Source organism: Anticarsia gemmatalis, chromosome Z, assembly GCF_050436995.1.
Source record: "Anticarsia gemmatalis isolate Benzon Research Colony breed Stoneville strain chromosome Z, ilAntGemm2 primary, whole genome shotgun sequence".
In the NCBI taxonomy this organism is placed as follows: Eukaryota; Metazoa; Arthropoda; class Insecta; order Lepidoptera; family Erebidae; genus Anticarsia; species Anticarsia gemmatalis.
In genome coordinates, this window is record NC_134776.1 from 8094374 (window position 1) to 8117842 (window position 23469).

The following is a 23469-nucleotide window of genomic DNA, read 5'->3' on the forward strand; positions in this document are numbered from 1 at the left end:
TATTTAGGTACTGTGCTTTCCCTTAAACAAGATGGGGAAAATTATGGCTTCTATATAACGTGGTTTCACTTCATAACATTTGGCAGAAGACAACAGTGGCGGATTTAAGTTAGAATGACTTAATAGGGTTCCACGCTACCACATCGGCTTAGGGCTTAAAGATAGCTAAGACTTACCGTCCAACCGCCGTCAGCTACATTCTGCTCGCAGAACACCTTCAGGAACCAGTAGGTGGTTCCTCTGATTTGCAAGTAGTACACGCCGGAGTCACGCATGCCGCCGTTCATGAGGTCCACGCACGAGTAGCCCTGCACAATGACATCACACCTCGTTGTAGACATACTTTCTGAATATTAAACATTGACACACAATGCATTTACTTTAGCTATGTGCGGAACTATTGTGTGGGCCCTCTAATAAATTTCTAAAGATACAATGTGTTACACAATACCTACTATATTCGCATAGGCACAATATAATATTCGCGATGCCACCAGAATGATAATTTACATACCTTTAATATGCATAAAGAGAATAAGCATTTCAATGACTGTCATTGGGTGTAGAACCGCAAGTACGCAAACATTGTCGTCAATGTTAATGTCCCGTCGTTATGTACCTATATCGTTACGCAATATTAAATAACTTTCTTTCCATTTTAGTCTGGTGCAGGTAGATTGATTACCAGTCAATTACCTTTAAACTTTCTCAACATAATTACCATTTCTCTAAATGTCAAATTTTTATATTTTATTCACCTAAATACTTCGCTTCTTTACAAGAACAACGTGATATTTTTTAAACTACAAGTTTACAGTAGAGCCATTTAAAAAATTTAAGTGTTGATATACTTTATAATATTGATAAAAATTTATGTAGAAAAACAATTGAATTGTTGCGGTAACCGACGTCCTTTCTGAAAATAAGCAAAAATAACCCAGTTTTGAATATCAAGTAAAAGTAGTTTTTTTAAGATGTCACGTTGTTTATGTAAAGAGGCGATTTGTCATTTCATTGTTGTTTGCTATGAAGCAGACAAATGGCGTTATCTACCGCGTACATAAATCTCTACGACATACCAGCCATTCATACATAAATGGCTTTTTGAGGATAGGTGTAAGAATCCAATACAAGTCTGCTTTCACGATATATTATTATAAGTCGTGTATGTATTTGTTGTGTCACGCACACGCGCGCGTGGTGCACCCGCACTCTTTATTTACATTTTGTAAGCACTGTTTTGACAGCTCAATGTTTGCCTACACAACTTTCAACACATACCTACATATTATACACAAGCACTTTGGGCTCTCGGCACTACTTTGAGCTGATATCTTAGCTCTAAAAATGAATTTATAGTGAAGTGAAATTCGCAATTAATATGTCTTAAATCTTTTTCTTTTCCTGAATAATTGTTTAATTAAGTACTACTAATTATCATGTTTACTCCTATTAAGATCGATATCTAGCACAAGAAAATATACGACTCTACTTTACTTTCGTCGTTATGATTGTCTTTAGTTTTTCGTTTCTGTAGAATATAAGACCGATATTTGGACAAGGCGACAAACTTGAAAGAACCAGCTGATAATGCAGGATTACTTTTTTCTCATTGTTAGGTAATTACTCCAGCTTTCATTGCCGGGAATAATATTTAAGAGCAAAGTACAGCTGATAGAGGTTTATTCCAACTTACCTAAGATTCAAATTCGAGACCTCTATGTCGTTTTCACAGAGTTCGTAAGTATACCTCATTAACTCTTCGAAGTTTACAGTAGAGTTTACAAGAAACAACAGTGGAGTAGAAAAGTTGACTTCCCATGAATCTAGGGGAAAACCTTTAACTTTTCGATGTCATGTACCTATGTATTAGAAATAGCACATTATACTATGCCATTAATAGTCACGGTAAGGATCAGTAAGCAAACCTGGAGAATTTAAAGAGCAATGTCTCCAACCTGCATTTAGCCAGCATACTTATTAGGTATTACGAATTAAATTCTAACTTCTCTATTCCTGACAAGAAACATTGTCCCGGCTGTTAGACAGTGAACAATTACTTAAATGTACAAAAGAGCACCATTAATTAATAAATATTTAAGCTATTAATAAACAACAAGCCTAAAATAGTTACGTAATTTTTTCACAATTAGTAAACGCAATGCAATCGTAACGAATAGAAACAACAATGAAACAAAACGTTCATTTTTGGAAATCTTTCAAGCGACTCATTCACGCGATCTGGAATGCCAATTACGTCGGCATTTACGGCGAGAGGCTGACGGATCATTAATATCTCTATAGTGAGTATTGCTAAATTGTCTATTTGCTGTCCAAACGAACCGGTAAGATTGTCGGAGGTAGCCGCTGCTTTGTTCGCATGAAGATAATAATTATTTTTACACTGAACTCTTGCGCAATAAATACTTACTATTTATCAAACCTACAGGCTTTTCTTTAACTACACAACGTAAAGCGCGGTATCAATTATGGCAAGAAGTCTTTTACGTCAAAAATTTCAAGCAACGTATACTTGCAGTAATATAAGTTTTTGGCGATTAGAACCGGATTGATCTTAATTTAGGTGATTGACCAAAAACAGAACAAATTAGAATGACTTAACTCGACATAACTCTAATATGATGAATGGCAATCTTATAAAATGCGTGCTTTCATCGTGTAGCGGAACTAAACCTTCAATCAGTTGTACTAAGTTCCTATATTATATTATCGCTATCACAGTCAAGGAAGTGAGGCACAGTTCCTGGCGCGCGGTGAAACTTGCGGTTACAAAATATTGACAGTTGATATTTTCCCTGCGATTGTTAAACAAATTATAATGTACTTCGGTCTGTGATTTATTGATTATTATTTTGATTTGCATAATAAGCGGACCTAATACTAACTGTTAGGTCATTGGACAACCGGTCCCCTCGGGAGAAATGAAAGCAACCGGCGGGTTTGATGTCTACTCGCATTTTCATCATTTCAGCTGACAGAATGGTCACGATTTGTCAATTTTCTGGTCACATAAATTTAATACATTGAAGTACAGAACATAGACGTCTCGGAGAAAGGCTAAGCTTACGGTGTTTATAATAATATGATGATAAAACTATAATGTAAGAGATAAAAATACCTAATATGGTTAAAGTTAGTTAGACAATACATTTTTTGTTTGTTTACGTAAAAGCTCAATGATATTCCTCTCACGAGTTAAATAAAGTCAAAATCAGTCAAATTAAACCTTTAGGGTAATTTTTATCTCTGCGGACGCAAGTAAAAGAAAGCTTGGAGCATTGTAACTACAATAACAAAAAGTGGGTACTAATGAGATGATGGAATTTATTCCAACATCTAAATTAACAAACAAAAGACAATAGAATTTGGTTATTTGAGTATCCGTTGATTCATGTGAAAACTTAATATGAATCCGACAGACGGCACTGTTTTAAAATAAAAATCACATGGTATTTCCCACGTAATTATTTCCCGGAAGCACGCCTTACGATAACTAAAAAGGAAAAATATTTAAAAAACTTAGATAATTTATACAATACAGCTACTATTAAGCAAATAATAACATTTAACCGTCCAGTCACTAAGGTTGCATTGAAGAATTTCAGGCAGTACCTATTTTCGGTATACACTACTGCCTGATTCTACTACCTGTACCATAATGGAATGTTAAAAATAAACCACTACGGTCAATCCACTTGATTATCAAAATTACTTGAAAGTATTTGAATTTATATGGTAAACTTTAATATAATACGTACATACATCCCTGCAATTTTTATAAAGTTCAACTTATACCATCTACCACGCTATAGAAACTAATCGAAAGGTACTAAATAGTAAGTTTATTGAAAGGAGCTACATAATTATTACAACATAAGAACGTGGGCGTTCAATTCGAGCCAGGAAGTTCATTCGCGAATTTAATTACTACCTTAACTTAGGTAAGTTGCGAAAGAACCTGCCGTACTTATTTGAGTGCTATTTCGTGTACGTATCCGACACTAACTCATTAAACACTAATTTTAGAAATTACTGTATCAATAACGTTATTAGTTACGCCGGTTTTTGCCGCTATTGTCAACAACATACACACCTATTCCGGCCAGTTTTAATTATCCTTCACATAGCTTTTCATATAAACGGTCTAAAATCAACAATAAAATGTAACTTAAATACGTAACACCAGTAAGAAATACCAAGTATTAAGTCTGAACAAACAGTCGTAGAGCGTACTTACAAAGTAAGTATGTGAATGTACTCGTTTGAGTTTGTAACATAACATAAGAATTCGGAGCGACATTTCTTCCACAGGTGTGAGTCGCCGATAGGTAAACATGTTATAAAACGTTGCATCATGAGCTCTACATAACCGCCAGTTCTCGTACGCTAAGAACAATAAACACTTGTAATCATTGGTAATTGTCGCCTTGCGCTGGTGGGAACGGCCGGTTTTTGCGCGGGCGCTTACAAAGGCGCGGAAAGCGCGGCCTGTGTGTACGGGTATGATGCCGAACCAGATTTACGTAACGAGAGCTACGCAACTTTCCTTGCACGGAAATGTCGTGGTGTCTGCCGAGCTGGCTTCGCTTTTTCAACATCCACCGTCGCATTTGGATTTTTTCAATAAAATGCAGTTGTTGCTTTAAAGGCAAACCAAATCTACTTTTTTATCAAACAGGAAATCTGTTATTTCAACATCGTTTAATTATATTACTAGACAACGGACGTTATTACATTTTTGTCGAATTTTATGACCATTTGTAAGGTTGCTCCGTATACCTGCATCTAAAACTAAATGGATATGTATTCCGATAGCTACATACCGGAGCAAATATTGCGCAGTATTTTGTATTCCTTATTGCTAAACCGGGAGACTTAAATGGTAGTGTATTGGAATACGGAGACTGTCTGCAAGTTACGTTAAGTTGCGCGCTACAGACCGACAGACGCTGATTAAAATTCCAGCAACAGAGCTTAAACATGAACTGTAACATATCGGAGCTAGTGCTTTGATTGCAGTTTGTACAGTCCCCTATCCGCTGTCGATGCAATCGCTTCCACTTCACTTAACCTACATCTAGACTAGAATCAATGTAACTGACAGAGCTGCTGCTATTCGTTATTAACTTTTTGTTTCACCGCCAATATTATTGAGTAATTGCTCGTCATTGTCGCTATTTTAAGGTTCACATACATCAAATACGATGTTACTGACAAATATACATATGTATTTAAATCTAATTCAAGCTAAGACTAAATACTTAGTGGATACTGCAATAAAGTTATATCATTCGCTCGGTTAGCACATTTTATTAATTGCACCTTAAAGATTTGTTCAACGACAACGATAGGTGTGTTATTTATAATGAGTAATAATATTCTTTATATAACTATGACTCACTTTCACGTCTTTATAGTTGGCGACGACTTCCGATGCGAAAGTGTTATTGCCGATGATGGGTTTGTTCTTGACGCTGGGGAAGATGATGCCGCCCTTGCGGCTGGCGGGGCGCGTGCTCGAGCCGGTGCTGGCCGGCGTGACGGTGACGGTGGCGGCCGCGCTCGTCGTAGCGCTCGCCGTGCTCGACGTGCTTGCTGTGCTCGACGTGCTCGAAGTGCTCGAGGTGCTCGGGCTGCATGCGACATGAATATTAGTCACCGTACACCCCTACACCCCATGCACCGTTGATAGCTCATGACAGTGTCGGGACACATTTAAAAATCGCCATGGCACGCATTTGCATGTCGCTGTAGAGAAATAATTTTAAAATAAAAAATCGCAAGAGCATTCTTAAAAGTAGAACGATGTCACCTGTTGTTGAAGGTAGAAGAGGGCGGCATCGTCGTGGGGGCCACAGTACTCGTCGTAGGGTCGGTGGAGATCTCGTCGATGCGGTACCGCGTCGGTGCGTACTCCACTAGTCGGTCGATGGTCGGGTCCAGCAACAGCTCGGCGGGTACGGGACGCTGCGCAAGTGTCGCTACATCGTCTTCCTGCTTCTTCAGCCTCTTCTCCACCATATCCAAGTTCTCGATGATGAGGTTGGTTTTAAGCCGTAAATCATTATGAATCTGCCCGATAGCTCGTTCCTGCCGCTGCGTCTGTGTTAGTAGTTCATCTGATTTTGGAACTAAGTCATCCACTGAACTCTTAGTACCGACTACTACATCCCAAACTTCATCCATCTTTTCAGAGACGCTCATCATTGGTATTATTTTATTAACGAGTGTATCAATTTTGCTGCTCTTTGGAACGGGCGCTGGCGTGCTCGTTGCAGTACGATTCTTAAATAAGCTATTGACATTTATAGAAGCGTCCTCTGGTTCTACGATGGCAGCGTGAACATCAGCCATCATATATAAAACCTTACCTAAATTCTCAGACACGAGGTTTATATGGAATTGTAATTTACGATCCACAGTGGAAACTGAAGTTCTTAATTGATCTACTTCTTTTGTGATTTCATTGATCACTTCAGTATTCAAGCCTTTTGCAATTTCTATAACGTTCAAATTGATAGGTTTCTTTTCACTCGCCTCGGCGTTAATGTCATCAACTGGCAAAAAGTTACTGTCGATCTGATTCTTAAGGCCTACCAGTTTCGAGTCGATGTTCGAGACTTTTTGATCTAGTGATTCGAGTTTTCGGTCAAGCAACTGTGCGTCACTTATCTTGTTTGGTTTCTGTCTCTTGGCTGTATGTTCAGTGACACTTTCCTCGTCATTTTGTTCGATGTGACTGAAAAGTTTTAGGTCAAGGTTCCCCAGTTTTGATATTATAGCGTCAGTTTTGTGTATGTTATCGTTTACTCGCGAATCGAGTGCCTCCACCCTTCGCATTAGATGTTCCACTGCTTTGTCTAGATTCTCTATCCTTTGTAGTTTTGTCTCCAAAGTACTCACTATGACCTCGAACACGTTGAATATGTATTGCTCCCTGTAACAAAAGAGAAACGAGCATTTTAATTTGTTTTACCATTGTATACCAACATCCCACATATTATGATCTGCATGTTTTAATTAGGTATGCATTAATAACGAGTGAAGTGGCACGAGTAGTAGATCAGATGACTTTTTATAAGATATTGTTTTAACGGGTACTTAAAGTGCCTGTATTGAAGAAAATTCTTCATATACTTAAATGGAGATTTACCCGTAATTAAAGAAGAAGGCGGCGGTTAGAGTAAATGCTTATCGTGATGGTAGATATAAGCATTATGACTATATATTATTATATTAACTAGTGAATTTGTCATCTTCGTCGTGAAGGTTATGTAATGAAAGAAATAGAAACCTTAAATACGCCAACCTACGTGCGTGCCACATAATGGCCAATGATACCACAGACTTCGTACTCCTTTACACCAGCATTACTTAAATACAAACTAGTTCTCTTTATTAATATTTCACTATCCTATAAACCCACAGCGATTAACTGAAAAGGCATTAAACTATAAATCTGATGCAATTAGTTAAAGCAATCTTGTGAATTAAACGTCATGTCAAACAATTTTATGCGTCAATATAAACGTAAAAAAATTGTTCCACTTAATTAAAACGGACTAAGAGTGAATGTAGTTTGTACTCCATAGCTCATAGCAACTTTATTTGATAGAGTGACACAATTTATTATTACCGGCATGTCTGATAGATTCGAAATGGTTTTATGGAACTAACGAAATGACATCGCGTTGACGTGTAATAAAAACAATACGTGTACGAGAATTAACGAGGTGTGAACAAAACAAACGGCAGGAGAATTACGATAAAGAATGACTTAACTAAAGTAAGTAATCTCGAAAGTGTCAAGATATAGCGAAACAGAGGCCTTACTATAATCGACGAAAACGAATCTTCGTTGAAATTTGGATTGTGTTTTATCACAATTTTACCCGTTATTTAATGGCGGTCGAACTTTGGTACAATATGCAGCATGCTTATCCGATACCGCCAACTCTGTGTCAAAATAAAATAGGAAAAGGTCATAAACACCTTCAAAACTTAACGAAATAAAGTTTACACTAATCGTAGAGCAGTACCTTATTACAATTCTAGCTCATACCCAGTCTTTACTCTTTACGGAACATAAAGGTGTTGCGATACCAATAAAACATAACATGTAAATGTTAATCAACTAATATTATTAAATATTGGAAAAAGTTGAAAATTTGTGAGATTGTTGCCATTCATGGTTGTTTTTATGTACTATGATGACTATCATTAATATGATAATGAAGGCAAGATGTGCGGGATTCTCAATATATTTATGTAATAGATAAATATTTAAAGTTATTTAATTAGTATGTTGTTAATGAAATAAACTTGTTTTTGTTCGGTACGTTTACGACCGCTTTCTTCAGAATATCATCTGAAAGTCTGATAAATCTTTGTAGACATGAATATGTCAGAATTAATATTCAAATTGATCGTATTTAAATATTAATGTAGGTGTATGAATTTTGAGAGCTTATTTGTGTGTTACATACGATACTCCTTGTTGGAGTAGAGAGGTAATGAAGAAAAGCGATCTGAATTATTATAGTAAAGTATTATGCAATATTATAGAATTTAGACGAATTTATTTTCAAAACGCCTTTGACATTTTGGATATAGCAGATTTTGTAGAGTCAGAGCAAAATAGAATGATTTGTGAGTCAAACGCAAGACAGCGCTGAACCGAGTGTAGGCTGCGTCTGTCGGCGTTACATTGCACCTGTATGCGAACATCACAATCGCTGATTACTTTCCAAGCTTAGTTGTACTAAGATTAGTAAACAGCAAGGTGTTCGGCAACATAAATAATTTCGAAATCACAAACGAACCTGTTATTATATAGAGTGTCGGCCACACCACATCGGCCTAAAGTGAAGCGAACGGTATTATGCAAATCCGCAGTAAAATCGCAGTTTGGTAAACCGGCCCAATTTAATAGTGTTTGCTTTACTAAATTGATAGCCTGCTACGACCTGTCCTATCCGATACGTGAATTAACTTCCTGAAATCGAAACGTTTAATAAAGTGTACCAACGGCATTGATGATTTCGCAACACCGGGCTCCTTTCGAACACATTATATATTACTGGCATATTCCAGGGTACGGTTGCAGAAATTACACCGAACCAGTGTTGATTAATGAAGCATTCAGTGCACCTTGTGGGTGAGCGGTCTAGACCGGCGTGCCGACTGCCGGCCCTCGAGGAAATATTTTGTAAATTAAGATCAAAGTAATTTCCTAAATTAATACGATTTAGGCAGTGCAGCGGATATGTGGCTCAAGCCGTTCACTGCTATCGTTTAATTTAAACCTCGTTTATCATACATAATACATACTTAATACGTAGCCTTTTCTGGAAAATGTTAGGGTCGGTGTAAACCAATAAAGTACCTTATGATTTAACTGCAGATATTTCAGTATTTGAAGGTCTAGTCTCGTAAATTACTTGAACTAGTACTAGTTACTTTTTTATATGGTTGGTAAATGCTGTTCATGGCAATGTGTCTAAAAAAATACGATTCCAAGACATTAATTTATATAAAACCAAATTATAGGAAACCCAAAAAAGTCAGGTTTCTATCCGGGTGTTCTTATTTCTTAACAGATAAATTAATGATATACTTAAATCGAGCATCTCATGATATTTTAATATAGTTCAAATTCTCATAAAAGAAGAAGCCTCATGAATCTAACGTATGACAGAATATCGGAAAAGGTATTATAATGCTACTTTGCCGTCTGTGTTCGGACCGCTCACTCTCGACAAGAAACTCGATATCGAAGATAAATTTCTGTGTATTTGTTAATCCGCAACACGAATTTACATGTATGCCGAATTCGGCAGCAATTCGTTATCTTGTTGCACAGATATTAGGTAACAAACAAATTACATTTGTAATATTAGTGGTAGAAATTACACTACCTGTTCTCAAAACTATTAATTTGTTTGAAGGTTTAGGGTCAATGCATGCGAAATTTTAGGTTTTGGCTTTTTGCAACTATTATTGTACGCAATGTATAGGATGAGTAGTTGCGTCTCTTTTCGAATACGGAGTCAATATTTCGATATTATTAAATTCACGTTTACTATTCTAGTTTAATTACTTTTAGATTATATTAGCCAATAATCTAAAGCTTACCTAACTTAAAGATGTCTAGGTAAATCTGTTACCCTATGGAAAGGTTCATTTCGGGTACAAACACTCTTAATTTTTGCAGTTGGTTAGGAGTTTAACTTTATAATTTTTTTTTCCTATTAAATAATACGATAGTTCATACCATTTTATTAGGTTGTCGCTAGGAAGTATTAAACTGTCATGCTCATTCCACTGATTGCATTAGCAGTAATAAATTGAGACCTGTGGGATGTAATTTTCTGTCAATACAGACTTTTATCCAAAATTAGCGATAAGATTATTATGTTAATATGATGATGTTCTGCATTCTTAGTCTTTGCGGGATAATAAACCGGTTGACAAAGTTAATTTAGGTACTTATTTACAGTTAACTTGATGTCATCGGAAAAAACAGTAACGATTTAACATATGTATAGTAAATTGAGCACAAGCTAATAATTGATGTCATGTGATTATCCATATCTTATACATTTACAAGGCTTCTCGTATAGCCCCTGAACTTTAACCGTACATCCAATATATTAGTGGCATTGAGATCGATGTATATTTTAGTTTACAACATATTGTTTAGAGGAAGTATTCTATAAAAATGAATAATAAATAAAACTAAATTCCAGTACACTCGGTTTTTAATGGAATTTAATGTTTCGTTATATAAGCTCTTGTTAATTGATTAACATCGCCGACAATTAAAATAGATGGGCTCATATTATACAACAATATGTGTTAAAATTAATTGTTGTTGTGTCACACGTTGTTTTACGCACAAATAATTTCCCCCGTGCGTACAGAAATACATATTTACGTTCACTTTACTGCGTGAGCAATTCAGAAAGGCCCACATTTAACATACCTCTTTCACTAAAAAGAATCCATGTAATAATCATGACTTTAGCAGGTGTGTTGGGTAATGTGCCCATAAAGCTGATATTTGTTTTTTTTTGTGTAGAAATTTTAACAATGAAAGTACCTAATAGACATTTGTAGAGAAAGTAAACTTAATCAAATCTCAGGAGCAGATTATATAAGGACTTAAACTTATTACCCTAGTAGACGATGTTTTGTGTAAATTAAGGTTGGCTTTAACAGAAATTTCTATGTGAATATCCCATGAACATTCTGTGCTGTTGTTACGATTAAAATTTGCTCGTGACATCATAAACTTACATAACGTGATCATAGCGTCTCGTTAACTAACGGGAAATTATGATCACTCCTTCAGACTTTCAAGCGTGTGACACTGGCCAGAAAAGTTATGAAAGTGCAGAAATATACATACTATGTACCTCTACATACAATATCGCGTACATTTTCAAGACTTATGTAAAACAATGTTTATAACTAATGGTCAATAGGTAGTTTTCCCACAAGACGTTGACTGAGAAGGTGATTTACGTAAAGTTACAAGTAACGTAAAGCACCGAGACTCTGCGAACTTATTCAATGTTGTGACCTTTAAACTTTATATTACGCGTGTCATCACCGGCCTAGCCTTTTCCTAAGTGTGTTGGGGTCGGCTCCCAGTCTCACTTAATGTTACTTAGGCATAGGTACTTGTTATAGAAATTCCTCTGACCTATGATTGGATTATATCTACTAGCAAATTAGCAGTGACGCGTGCAAGCTCTTGACCAATTTGGCGACCATTTATTTTTGATCATACTTGTTTTCAAATTAAAATTATGATCATATAAGGTTGTCAGCGTGTGTATATTACAGATGTCAATGATTGCTTCTCTTGTTGAAATGAAGTAAATAATTTTGTATTTTAAAGCTTTATGCATGATAATAATAATTTTGCAATTATATTATCTGTATTGCTGCTGCAATTTTGTTCGCATGTGCCGCTTGTGTCAATATTGCCACCTCGACAAGCAGCCTGTTTTTATAGAGCAAGTACACATTGAGGCAATTTGTAAAGTTTAAGTTCATGTATCGAAGAAAACAAAATATGCAGTTTATGAAATACTTGGTCAATGGCTCTCCCTACACAGGACGAATTGATTGAGGGCAGAACATTCGCTCTAACGATGCGAATGTGGTTCAGGGTCCTCAGTATTGTGTGGGGCTCGGATTGCGAGTGCACAACCCGCGCAACGTTTTGTCAGCACTATACACGGACGGGCCATTGTCAAATGAATATTTGTTCCGTTCATAATGCAATTTAAACGCGCTTTGTCTCCACAAGACGTCCGAACAGCCCACGTGTTTTGATTTTTTATATTTGCTGTTGTAAACTTCATTTAAGACGCTTGAAACTTTAACAATTATAAATTGGAGGACGTTTGCGAGTAAACATTTTACCAATCAGTAAGTATTTTAATTGGAATCATCCTCTTCAATATTTTTTAAATGGGAGGTTTATATTGTTGGCACACAGCTTGTTAGAATTATAGGCGTAACAGAAATATGTCCTAAGACCTAGAGTAACGAGTGTAATTGTAAGTATAACATACAAGTATGGCGCTATCGTAAACAAATCAGAAAGGATCACAAAGAATGTTGCGTTCTTCACGTTCTGCACTAAATAGTTCCCTAATCTTATGGTTATAGTATTTGTGTAAGTCGTGATATTTGTTATTTGGATGTCAGCACGACCACGATTGAGCGCTGTCAGATCATGGACGATTGCTGTCTGAACACTCGGTGTTTCTTTCTTTGTCATTCTTTAGAATATACTTCCTAGGTAAATAATTCGCTGCTTATCTGAGCCAAATCTGAGGTATCAGCATAGATTAAACTGTTGAGGAACGAATGGGGAAGGAACTGCACTCATTTTTTGCCAATATGGATACTAATTAATAGCCCATTTGTGTTATTTGGTCATCAGGGGCAGTACTAATCTTCCCGTTTTAAGTAATATTTGATAGTTTAAACATTTTGGATTGTCATTTCTAAATAAACCCACAAAATGTTTCGTCCGACGACAGAACTACAAAAGCGCTCACTCTGAGATGCTTATCATCAGAATCGTTCAGTGGGAAATAATCTAAACGTAATGCATCTGTCAGTTTCCCAGACTCGTTAAAAGGTTATAATTAAAGCGTTTGCTATGCTTTTATAAGATCCGTTAAGTGAATTTTCTAGTTCATTGTTCCTTGTGCATACATCAGATAATATAGTTATGATATAATCGACACGACACCCGCGTGATGTATGTTACGGCCGACTGTAACACAAGGACTTTATAAGAATCTAGGTAAATATAATTAGTGGAGACTTTAGTCGAGATATAATCGACAATAGAGCACTAATATGTCACGAAGTATGTTATAGTAAAAACGACAAATATTTTCATGGGAACAAAGTGTCACACGGTGGGGACCTTGCGTTACATATTTGTTTGTCGATTGTCGGCGTGCAGTGTGAGGTGCGTGCACCTACGAGACGCTGACGCCGCGCCTGCCGACCACTCGGAGGCTAAATAGCCGACCATGTGAACACTGACCCTCGTGCGACCATGTAAGTACTATTTACTACCACCCACGTACAATTGCGTGTAATGTCTATGATTAGTCTCGCCTGTCGATACAAGGAGATATTTATTTCATTAGGTTACATAAGGTTCAGGTTTGGCAGCGTTTATATTGTTTTGATAACATAACAACATAATGAGGTTATAAAACAACACTGCAACTTCGCTTCATGTCTATCCCATAAAATAAAAATAAGATTGTAATCGCGGAGACTCCGAGTCACATGATAACTCAATATAGTGGTATAATGTTCTTGTATTACATTCAACGTTAAGTTTTATGATTCTATAATAATGGGTCCATAGTTTTAATGGACACACGACCGAGGCGGGCACACCTGTGTCATATAATATGTTTACTACATTTTCTTTGTTTCAATATCATGAGAAAACTCCGGGTGTTTCGAAGTCGGCTGAAATTAGACCATACATTTACATAATTGCGTTTATTTTTGTATTCTTTGCAGAATAAAATATGATATTCTAAATGGTTGCCTAAGTATATTCTGGTCTTAATTGTTGTGCATTACGACATTGCCATAGGCAATACTCGGCAACAGCTGTAACGATCTGAGAACATAGTGCGTCTCGTCCACGGGCGTACCTATGCATCTGATATTGTATGGAGTAGATGCGGGCGCGTTCACCGTGACTCTGGAAGTATTGTTGCAACGGTACATTGAGATATCTGTGAAGTTGTGTTACGACGCGGCGTCTATATTCTCTCTATGACGTTTTCCACGCAACAGTTACGCCGTGCTATCCGGAGAATCTGTCGAACATCTTGTGCAACCGAGCGTGCATACCAACCTGATGCTCTATTTGCTCAGATGAAATCGCAATGATATTTCTAATTTGTAACGAGCATCTACGTGAATTGCTAAAATCTGTTGCGTTAAGTAGGTGTGTCGGATTATTGTCTTTGTTCGTATGACGACCGCTTACTTAGCGGAGGCAATAGAGATTCTTCGGAGATGTTATCGCGCGAAGTTATCGCAGATACAAAAACGACATAAAACTCGGCCGCTGTTTACATCAATAAACCATGTTAATACAGTGGTCCACGCCTACGCCCCACACAGCTACGAGTAAGTATATCTTCATCGTGTGATTTTCTAGGTAAACTACGTGAAGTCAAGTTTGTATGTTTGTTGCTAAAACATCAAAGCATCAAACAACTCTTCGTTAAACTAGAAAGCGATTTCACATAAGTGTAAAGATTTTTAAATTTACAGGTGATATAATCTAACATAAAATTTCTAGAAATAAGTGTTATTATTTTATTCTAACATTGTTAGAACCTAATACGTTACATCACTAATCCATTGATATTTCTTAAGAGAGTTAAATGAGACACAGGCTTACAACATAAGTACCTATCAGATTAAGTTGTTTATGTAAAAACTGATTGATTACTTAATTCTACTTTACGATTCATGTGAACGAACACAACGATCATGGCTGTCGGCAAATGAGTTATTGGTAAACAATAACAGTTCCTACCTACGATTTAAAAATCTGGATGAAATACAATAATATTATTGTACTTATTGAAATACGCGGCGTATCACGACTGTTTTTTCATAGTCAGCTTTGAGTAGAAGTACTTTTTTTAAATAAGCACATAATGTATAATTTTAACCACATACCTACTCTTAACTGTACCACCGTCTTTTAAGGATAACAAACAGTGTAAGTCACTTGGCATTTATAAATTGAAGTATGGATAATATAATTTACCATTACTTATTTGTTATTGTCATGTACACAGTTGACATGAAAATAAGCTAGTTATTATGATTACTCCATTGCCTACTATTGCGATATGTACAGAATTATCATGCGGTTGATTTAGTATCGGCATTCAACAATAAATTCGTCAGTCAATCGAGATGGTCATGGCTGTGTCCTCCCACGTCTTCGTTACAATCTCGTAGGCCAAGGCTTACTTTATTTGACAATAATTAAACACCGATTCAACGCGAAAATACTATTTTCTTACATAAATAAAAGCCTACTAATACTCATAATATAATATTAGTGTGAAACACGATACTATATAACTTTCTACCGTTAGAAATAAAGAAATCATCTGTAATCGTCGTGCTGTCGACACGGTAACCACGTGTTCATGTTTTTGATCGGAAATAGTTTGCAGTGTATTTGTCTGCATTGTGTGAAACTTTTCTGATTTATTTATGACTTAAAATCATAAAATTATTTTTGTCCTTGTTGATTAATGCCAGCTGAGTGAGTAGAGTCGAGGTAAACGAAAGTATAATAATGTACTAACCTTTTAGTTAATTACTACGAGATTATGTGAATATGTATTATGAAAAACTGTATATTTTTGCAGTATTCTGGCAGTTATTGAGCAATACTTGAAAGCTCGAAGTGTAGAGTAGCGGCAAGTAATTTGACGATATTATCAGAGTGAGATTATTGCGCTGGCGAACTAAATTTGTAGGTACTATTTAATCGTGTCCACGAATGATGGATTGGCACCGCCGCGCGCCTGTTGCAACCGCCCATAACTATATTAAATGACAACTCGTCTAGACCCATATAAGGAGATTGCGACGCGAAATATGTTGCCGACAGTTTAGCCAATAAAATGATATATCGAAAGGTTCGGGAAAATTGTCTCTTTGCATGCTATATAAATATTTAAAAAATTCTGTGCTCAAAGGTTTAATGTATAAAGCTGTTATTTTGAAAACAGGAAAATATAATCATTATTAGAAACTACAATCTCTTGACTATATACGACTAATGATGGAATTGCAAAATCTGTTATCATTAGTCGGATACAGTTTACGTATGTGTGATTTGAGACATAATATTTACTCGTTATAAGAATTTTGTTAGCATTCACCTGTTTAGATAATACTTAACATTTTCCAAAACTCAAAACGCTCGATTATCGACCGTACTTAATATATCGTATCGAATTAGTTTTGCTTTAGCAGCGGGCGGTCCGATTTGTATTCATAATGATAATTTATAATTATGTATAATCAGACAAGACAGTATTATAGGAAGTGCTTATTGATTCAGAATATTCAACGAATGAAGGGACAGTGGTTCAGTAATTTGATAACAGTTTCAAATGGCAATAATAGAAAGCAAGTATTACACAATCGTAAACTATGATATTAATTGCTGACAGTTTGGTGCATTACCGTTGTTATCTCATAAACGGCTTTCACGACGTGTTTTAATAATATCTTTTGATTATTTGTTTACGTATCTGTATACAGTTACGTTTAGAATGGAAGAAAAGACATCAACGCTATTCCGTGTAACACATTATACACGCCTTGTAGAGAAAACGTAGAGCTTTTTCTTCGCTAGTAATTGATACTCGTAAATATACTGTAATTGTACAATTACTGGTGTATAATTTTTCCTCTTAATTACTACGGCTACGGCTAAACTACAGAGCAATACTATGCTATTAACTTATATCACCCCTTCTCTGGTATTAGAAAAGTAACTAAAGTTGGGGCAGACCCAAGGAACGCCACCTTGACGACCTAGATGCTGTTGATAGTGATTGGGTACGGAAATCAGGTGATAGGGATGACTTGAAAAAAATGGAGAAGGCCTTTGCTTAGCGGGCGGACATTACCAGGCTAACAAAAAAAGCAGCAATAGTGTCATTTTCGGAGTCACGTGAAAATGAATAATTATACGTTGTAAGGACGGTGGAATACCGTTGGATTAGGGCACAATTGAAAATAATGTATGTCCAGTGTGCGGGATCTGTAAGTAAATATCTTAATCAAGTGTTTAAAATAAAAAAAAGCATTAGTTGACTGCGCCGGTACATCACCATGTATAGAGACAAGTGAGTTACGATGTATTCTCCGAAAAATTGACGTCGGCATGTGTTCAGAGTGTTCGGACACGTACAGATAAGTGAGCATTTGACGTGTGTGACGCATCTCGTCCAAGTATTCGTACCACACCATATTTCTATCTCGTAACGACCGAATAATTATATCTGATTCTGTTTAAGAATTCGACCCGTGAGTTGACTAATACGGTCGCGCGGCACAGATGTATGCACTCGCGATAAACACATGGTTAATATTAATGTCTAGTGTCAACTGGCAGCAGTTAAGCCTGCTCCGATTTTATCTACAACTAACATATTAGTGAGTGACATAATTGTAATATTGATTTATTGCTGCTTCTCGCACGTTGGACGTGGAAAGAGTGGTGTAGTTGTTGCAGAGACTTAGAAATAATGAGCACTCTACGAAATTATGTGATAGAAATGTTTGGGAGTTCATTTTTCTATAAATCGTAGTATGATTTATTAAAGCAAGAAATCGCCAGGGTCAAGGAAGAGGTTATTTTTTAATACTTACGTGACTTTTCACAAGTGAATTTATTTCATAGAGAATGTTTTGCTTCGAGACAGAATTTTCTTCATAAAATTTTCATAATGTAATTTACTATCCCGTTTTTATACATTTTTGTATGTACATAAACAAGTATAAATAACACCATCTGTAGTATTTTCATCTATATCTGTATATTATATTGAAGAAATTGTATTGTATTATTATATTTATGTAGACTCCTTATTTTGAAATATAATGAAGATAACAGGCGTGTTAGGAGCAAGTTCGGCGATACAATCTGAGACTGATTGACGGCTCGCCCACCGGGGAAAGGGGCTTACATAATGTCATATTAGTTGTACATTTGTACAAGGTATAAATACGACGAACACCGATGTGTTTGTGTGATATGGACCTCTTATGTATGATCTAGATCTTCTTGACTTTGATTAGTGCATTACTTTTAGCAAAGGAATTGACATGCTCGTATATCAATACGTGCCGTTAAGTATGTGTCTTAGAGGGGTTTTCTGAAATAGTGAATAAGTAAGAAGATTTCACTTTTAACTTTTTACTTAGAGTAATTTGAACTCAAGTGTATAACAAAAACTGCGTGTGCGCGAAATGGGATGGTAAAGATCGGACATAAAAAAAGCTTGGAAATATCGTTCAAAAGACGATGAGAACGCAGAACAATATACTTAGGTCACTACTTATATTTTGAGCCTTGACGAATCGGATTGTTTTAGACCCCATTTGGTATTTTCATCGTAAAGTTTGACCTTTTTGACTACTACATTCCTAAGAAAGTTTTGAAATCTGCGCTGAAAATATATTCAATATCGTCGATCGAAAATTGTAAGTGTGCGGGAAAATGGTATTAGGATGTTAACATTTTCGTGCAAATATTTTTTACGACTTTCGACGTGACTTATAGAAACAGTCGTGTCTATATCGACTTATTTATTATTTTGGTGATAAAGTCCGATCTTTTGAAAATTTAAAACGCTAATATGTAGCGTTCTATCATGATTATTTTTCCCTCACCAATGAAATTCCTGAAGGTCGTCCAAGGTCACCAGATGTATCCGGAAAAAATGATGCTGTGCGAAAATAAATTATGCATTTTCGTTTCCTGACACATCAATAGATCGATACAATCCTATGCATTATTTCCACTCTCAGATATAAAATATTTGGAGAGAACATTTCCGTTTAGAAGTTTTTTTCTAAATGAGCCAATTTTTTTTCTACACGAATTCGCAAAGGTACTCGCGCCGATTAGTGCGAACAAATGCTTGAAAATTCTATCGTTTTGCTTCAAAATACATGTATCAAATCGTGACAGACCACAGATCTAGGATCTATGCGCATGAGCCGAAAAGTAAACGTCAGTCGACTTTATGGGTGTTTTAAGATGAACCAAATCCAGAAAAAGTTTTTGCGCTCGAAGCACTTCGAAACAAATAGTCCCTTGATTTTTTATAAAAACTTTGTCACGGCCCAAAATGTTTTTAGAAAAATGTAGAATGGTTAATTCTTATTGATTTACAATCAAAAGTTTACCGAAAGACTGGTTTAGAATACGGAAAACCCACAAAATCCTACAGGTCGAGTGCCATAATGACAATGCCCGCCCTAACACATCTTGTTAAACAACCAGCTGTTATGTGCACGAAAATAATCGAATAAATTAGTTTCTCGCCATATACTACAGTTTGACATCAAATGACTTTATTTAGTTCCAAAATGTCAAGAATAAATAGCATTAACCTTGATTTTTCATCGGCACAAGAAACAGGTTATGCTTTTAAACACCCTGTTTTTGAGGGGTCTTCGGGAAAGAAAAAAAAACATTAAAAAAATATTTCGATCACATAAAAATCTATCTAGATCATGCATAAAAATACCCAAGAACACGATAAAGTAGTTTTCACTCACATATTTACCGGTTTTCATAGTTAGGCTCAAAATATAAGTAGTGGCCCACGTATCTTACGATATAATAGATCAACCGGCAGTGGATTGTTATCGCTCTTTAGAAGTAAAACTTAAAATTGTAAGAGGAGTAAGAAAAGCCATCGGCACTGAAAAGCGGTTTTCCTTAAAGCTACTCGTATAATTGGTATTACTAATTTTCGTCACCTTGAAATATTTAGTTACGGCATTTAATAGATATTTTGTAATAACAATAGACACGTCCGACGTTTATTACGGTCAGTAAATACGTGCTCTATTATTTTTACATCAAAGCTGACAATTTCGTAACGACAGGGCCTTGGCGAGAGTTTGAAATATCTTTGAAGTAAGATGATACTTCAAAATCATGAGATTAATTAAATCAATTTATATAATTTAATGAAACTACACGAGTCAGGTGTAAGCTAAAGTTACGTTAAATCCCGTCCTACATCATGCTAAGTAAAATCTAGGTTTTAAGATTATGCAGTTTTCCTAATTTTATTATAAGCTTTAAAATACTTTATTAATTGTAGTTTTTCATAATTCGTATGTGTATAATATTTTTTTTTAAACCGTCATCGCCTTATTCACATAGTCTATCAATCAGTACATATTTATGTTCCACCGGCGGCAAGACATTGGCGATGCAACGGCCTCACTCATATAAATGGAATATAATAATGCTATAAAACAAAGGGTTCGTAATTACCTAGGCCTGGCAAAGAACAATGGATGGGCGTTTGCAGACGGGCTATAAACATAACATCACTCCACTTCCCATGGGAGGCAGTATGCAATACAACTTTCAACTGACACAGACACTCAATAAACAACGTTCACTCAATCGTTAGTGGGTTAAGCACAAGACACTGTTAGTTTCTATTAAAATCTCAAACAGTATTTATGTATGATACTGTCAGTCACACGCATTTTATTAGTTAAGTTGTTTCTGAATATCAATTCATTGTAATAAGGATTAATTTCCCCGATATTCTAAACGATAGAATAAAGATTAACTTGTCGTATATTGCATTTCTTCTCCCAATATAATATCTCTATAAAACGGTATTATTTACAAGCAGTACAATAGTATATTGATATTAATAGTATATTGACACCAAATACCAACATTATAAAAGCAAACTCATTTTTTAAGTCCAGAACTTTCGTGTCGTCAATTTTATTCCACAGTGTAACATAACGTACTTTTGGATGTAGTTTTGAGGCAGGCAGTGATGTTTAAGAGCCAATAAAGACATATAATGGCACATTACGAGAGTTTACGTTTATTTATTGCTATTGAACTCCACTTATGAGTTAACGATCGATAGTCTGTGTTCAAATAGTACTTGTCAGCAGTACATTCATTATATTGCATCTACCTACTTAATAAAAGAGAGACGTACCTATGTGTATACAATTTTGTCAAAACCTAGCGGCCGACATTTTTTTATTCAAGCTCATAGTCCAAGTAAGCATAATCATATAGTGGCTAATTATAACAAAACCCCTAATAAAACTGTAAGTAAATTTTTCGTAATATCATTGTCATTATTGGCTAAAATTGTATGAAAACCTGTTTAGTAGCTAATTGTCACCGATGATTTTTTAACGAATGAAGAAAATCTTATTTCTGATCGACTTCATAAGTCATAAGTCATAAGTCATTTATTAATTCTGTTATAATGTTGTTACAAAAATTACAAGAAAGTACAAGTTTCAAGTGTTCTTTCTTGTAATTTTTGTAACAACATTATAACAGTGTTTTCTGCGAATTAATAAATGACTTCTTCAAAAAAGGAAGGAGGATTTCAATTCGTCTGTATTATTATGTCTCTTGTAACTTTCATATATGTATATACAATAGTGAGTGAGAGAAGAAGAGAGAGAGAGAGAGAGAATGTCTGTTATTGTGTGCACAAATACACACAGTATTAAAACTGTACTTTAATAGTCAACGCTATGCGCACTTCTAATGTCCAGTCTATAAAATAACTACAGACACGTTAAAGTAATTTTATGCGATATCGCAACTAACCTGGATGTATTATATTTATACTTTACCCATAAATGTGCTGATTTAAACGACTGCTTAGGTTTAGCAATAATTTGTTCAACGTACAATTTGTTCTATTTCTCGGTATTTACCTGAAACAAAAAACAATCATCGTTAGTGGTGAAGTTTACACAAACTGAACTTAGATGTGAGAGTTAGTCTGCGTGTTACGCTATCATAGCTAAATTGCTAAACCGATTTTGATGAAACTTAGCGTAGGGATATTTGCAAACCTATTATGTTTGGGCTTTTTAATTAGATCGTAAATATCGTATTTGGACTTTCTTAAATAACTCTTAATGGGAGCCGGGTCAGCTGGACACCGACTGCATAGATTGAGACATTAAAAGTTCAGCAGTCGAAAGAAACAATATATTTCAAAATCACCAATATGTATGTTTATTCCTGCATAGAGTATATCAATCAGATCTATACGCTAATACTTTCTATAAAAATGGTATTTCAAATCAACTATAACGTTGTAGTAAAAAAAACTACAATGGTTATTGACCGGCGTCACTCAATTTAATAACTTCAATTAGATAAGCTAACTTCTTATCAGATGCTATTAATAATAGATATAAAGAGAAAGTGGTTATCTCTGTGCAGAATATCGTTTCTCCAGAACGATTTTATAAGTTATTGTGCCTTAAATATTTTATATTTGCTATTACATGATGCCTACATTTGTTTATTTATGGTCTAGAATTGAGTAACATACTAATAGAAGGAAATTTAATAACCCATAATCTTTAAAGTAATAACAAAGACAGCAACTTCAAGACCTAAACCAAAATTGTTTAAAAGAAAACATTTATAGTCATCGGCTATCGGAGTCATGCTTATAGGGATGAAAAAAAACAAACACAAGAAAAGCAAATCGTATCTTCATCGGCAAAATTGCGCCCAATTATTGTTATGAAATTGTGCTATCCCTATCTATACTATACTAATATAATAAAGCTGAAGAGTTTGTTTGTTTGTTTGTTTGTTTGTTTGAACGCGCTAATCTCGGGAACTACTGGTCCGATTTGAAAAATTCTTTCAGTGTTAGATAGCCCATTTATCGAGGAAGGCTTTAAGCTACATATCATCACGCTACGACCAATAGGAGCAGAGTAACAGTAAAAAAAGTAACAAAAACGGGGAAAATTATGACGCATTCTCTCTTATGTGACGCAAGCGAAGTTGCGCGGGTCTGCTAGTGTATTCATAATTGTTTGACAATGAGCTAGTCAGCCAAGTATAAAACCAGACCAGCCATATTTCTGTTAACCGAACCTAGTAAATACGATAGAGTTCCTTTTTTGTGCAGTCTAATCTAGTCCACGCATATAATTCTCATAAATATATATTAAAGTGGCAATAAATCACATTTGCACGCACAATTTTCACGTAATTTAAATACAGGTTAGCTCGTAAAAAATCTTAATCTAGTTGGTTACATCACTATGATGAAGTAGTTAGTATAT

General features: G+C 35.5%; 1 protein-coding gene across 1 annotated transcript in view; it reads right to left on the reverse strand.

Moving 5' to 3' along the window:
• The window catches only part of LOC142986661 (uncharacterized), a 75545-nt gene that overhangs the window by 4593 nt on the left and 47483 nt on the right, over positions 1–23469 (reverse strand). The window contains exons 2-4 of the mRNA XM_076135215.1: positions 5834–6958; positions 5423–5654; positions 177–308 (exon numbers count right to left, since the gene is read on the reverse strand). Of these exons, the coding sequence (XP_075991330.1) occupies positions 177–308; positions 5423–5654; positions 5834–6958 (1489 nt within the window). The remainder of the gene's footprint in view (positions 1–176; positions 309–5422; positions 5655–5833; positions 6959–23469) is intronic.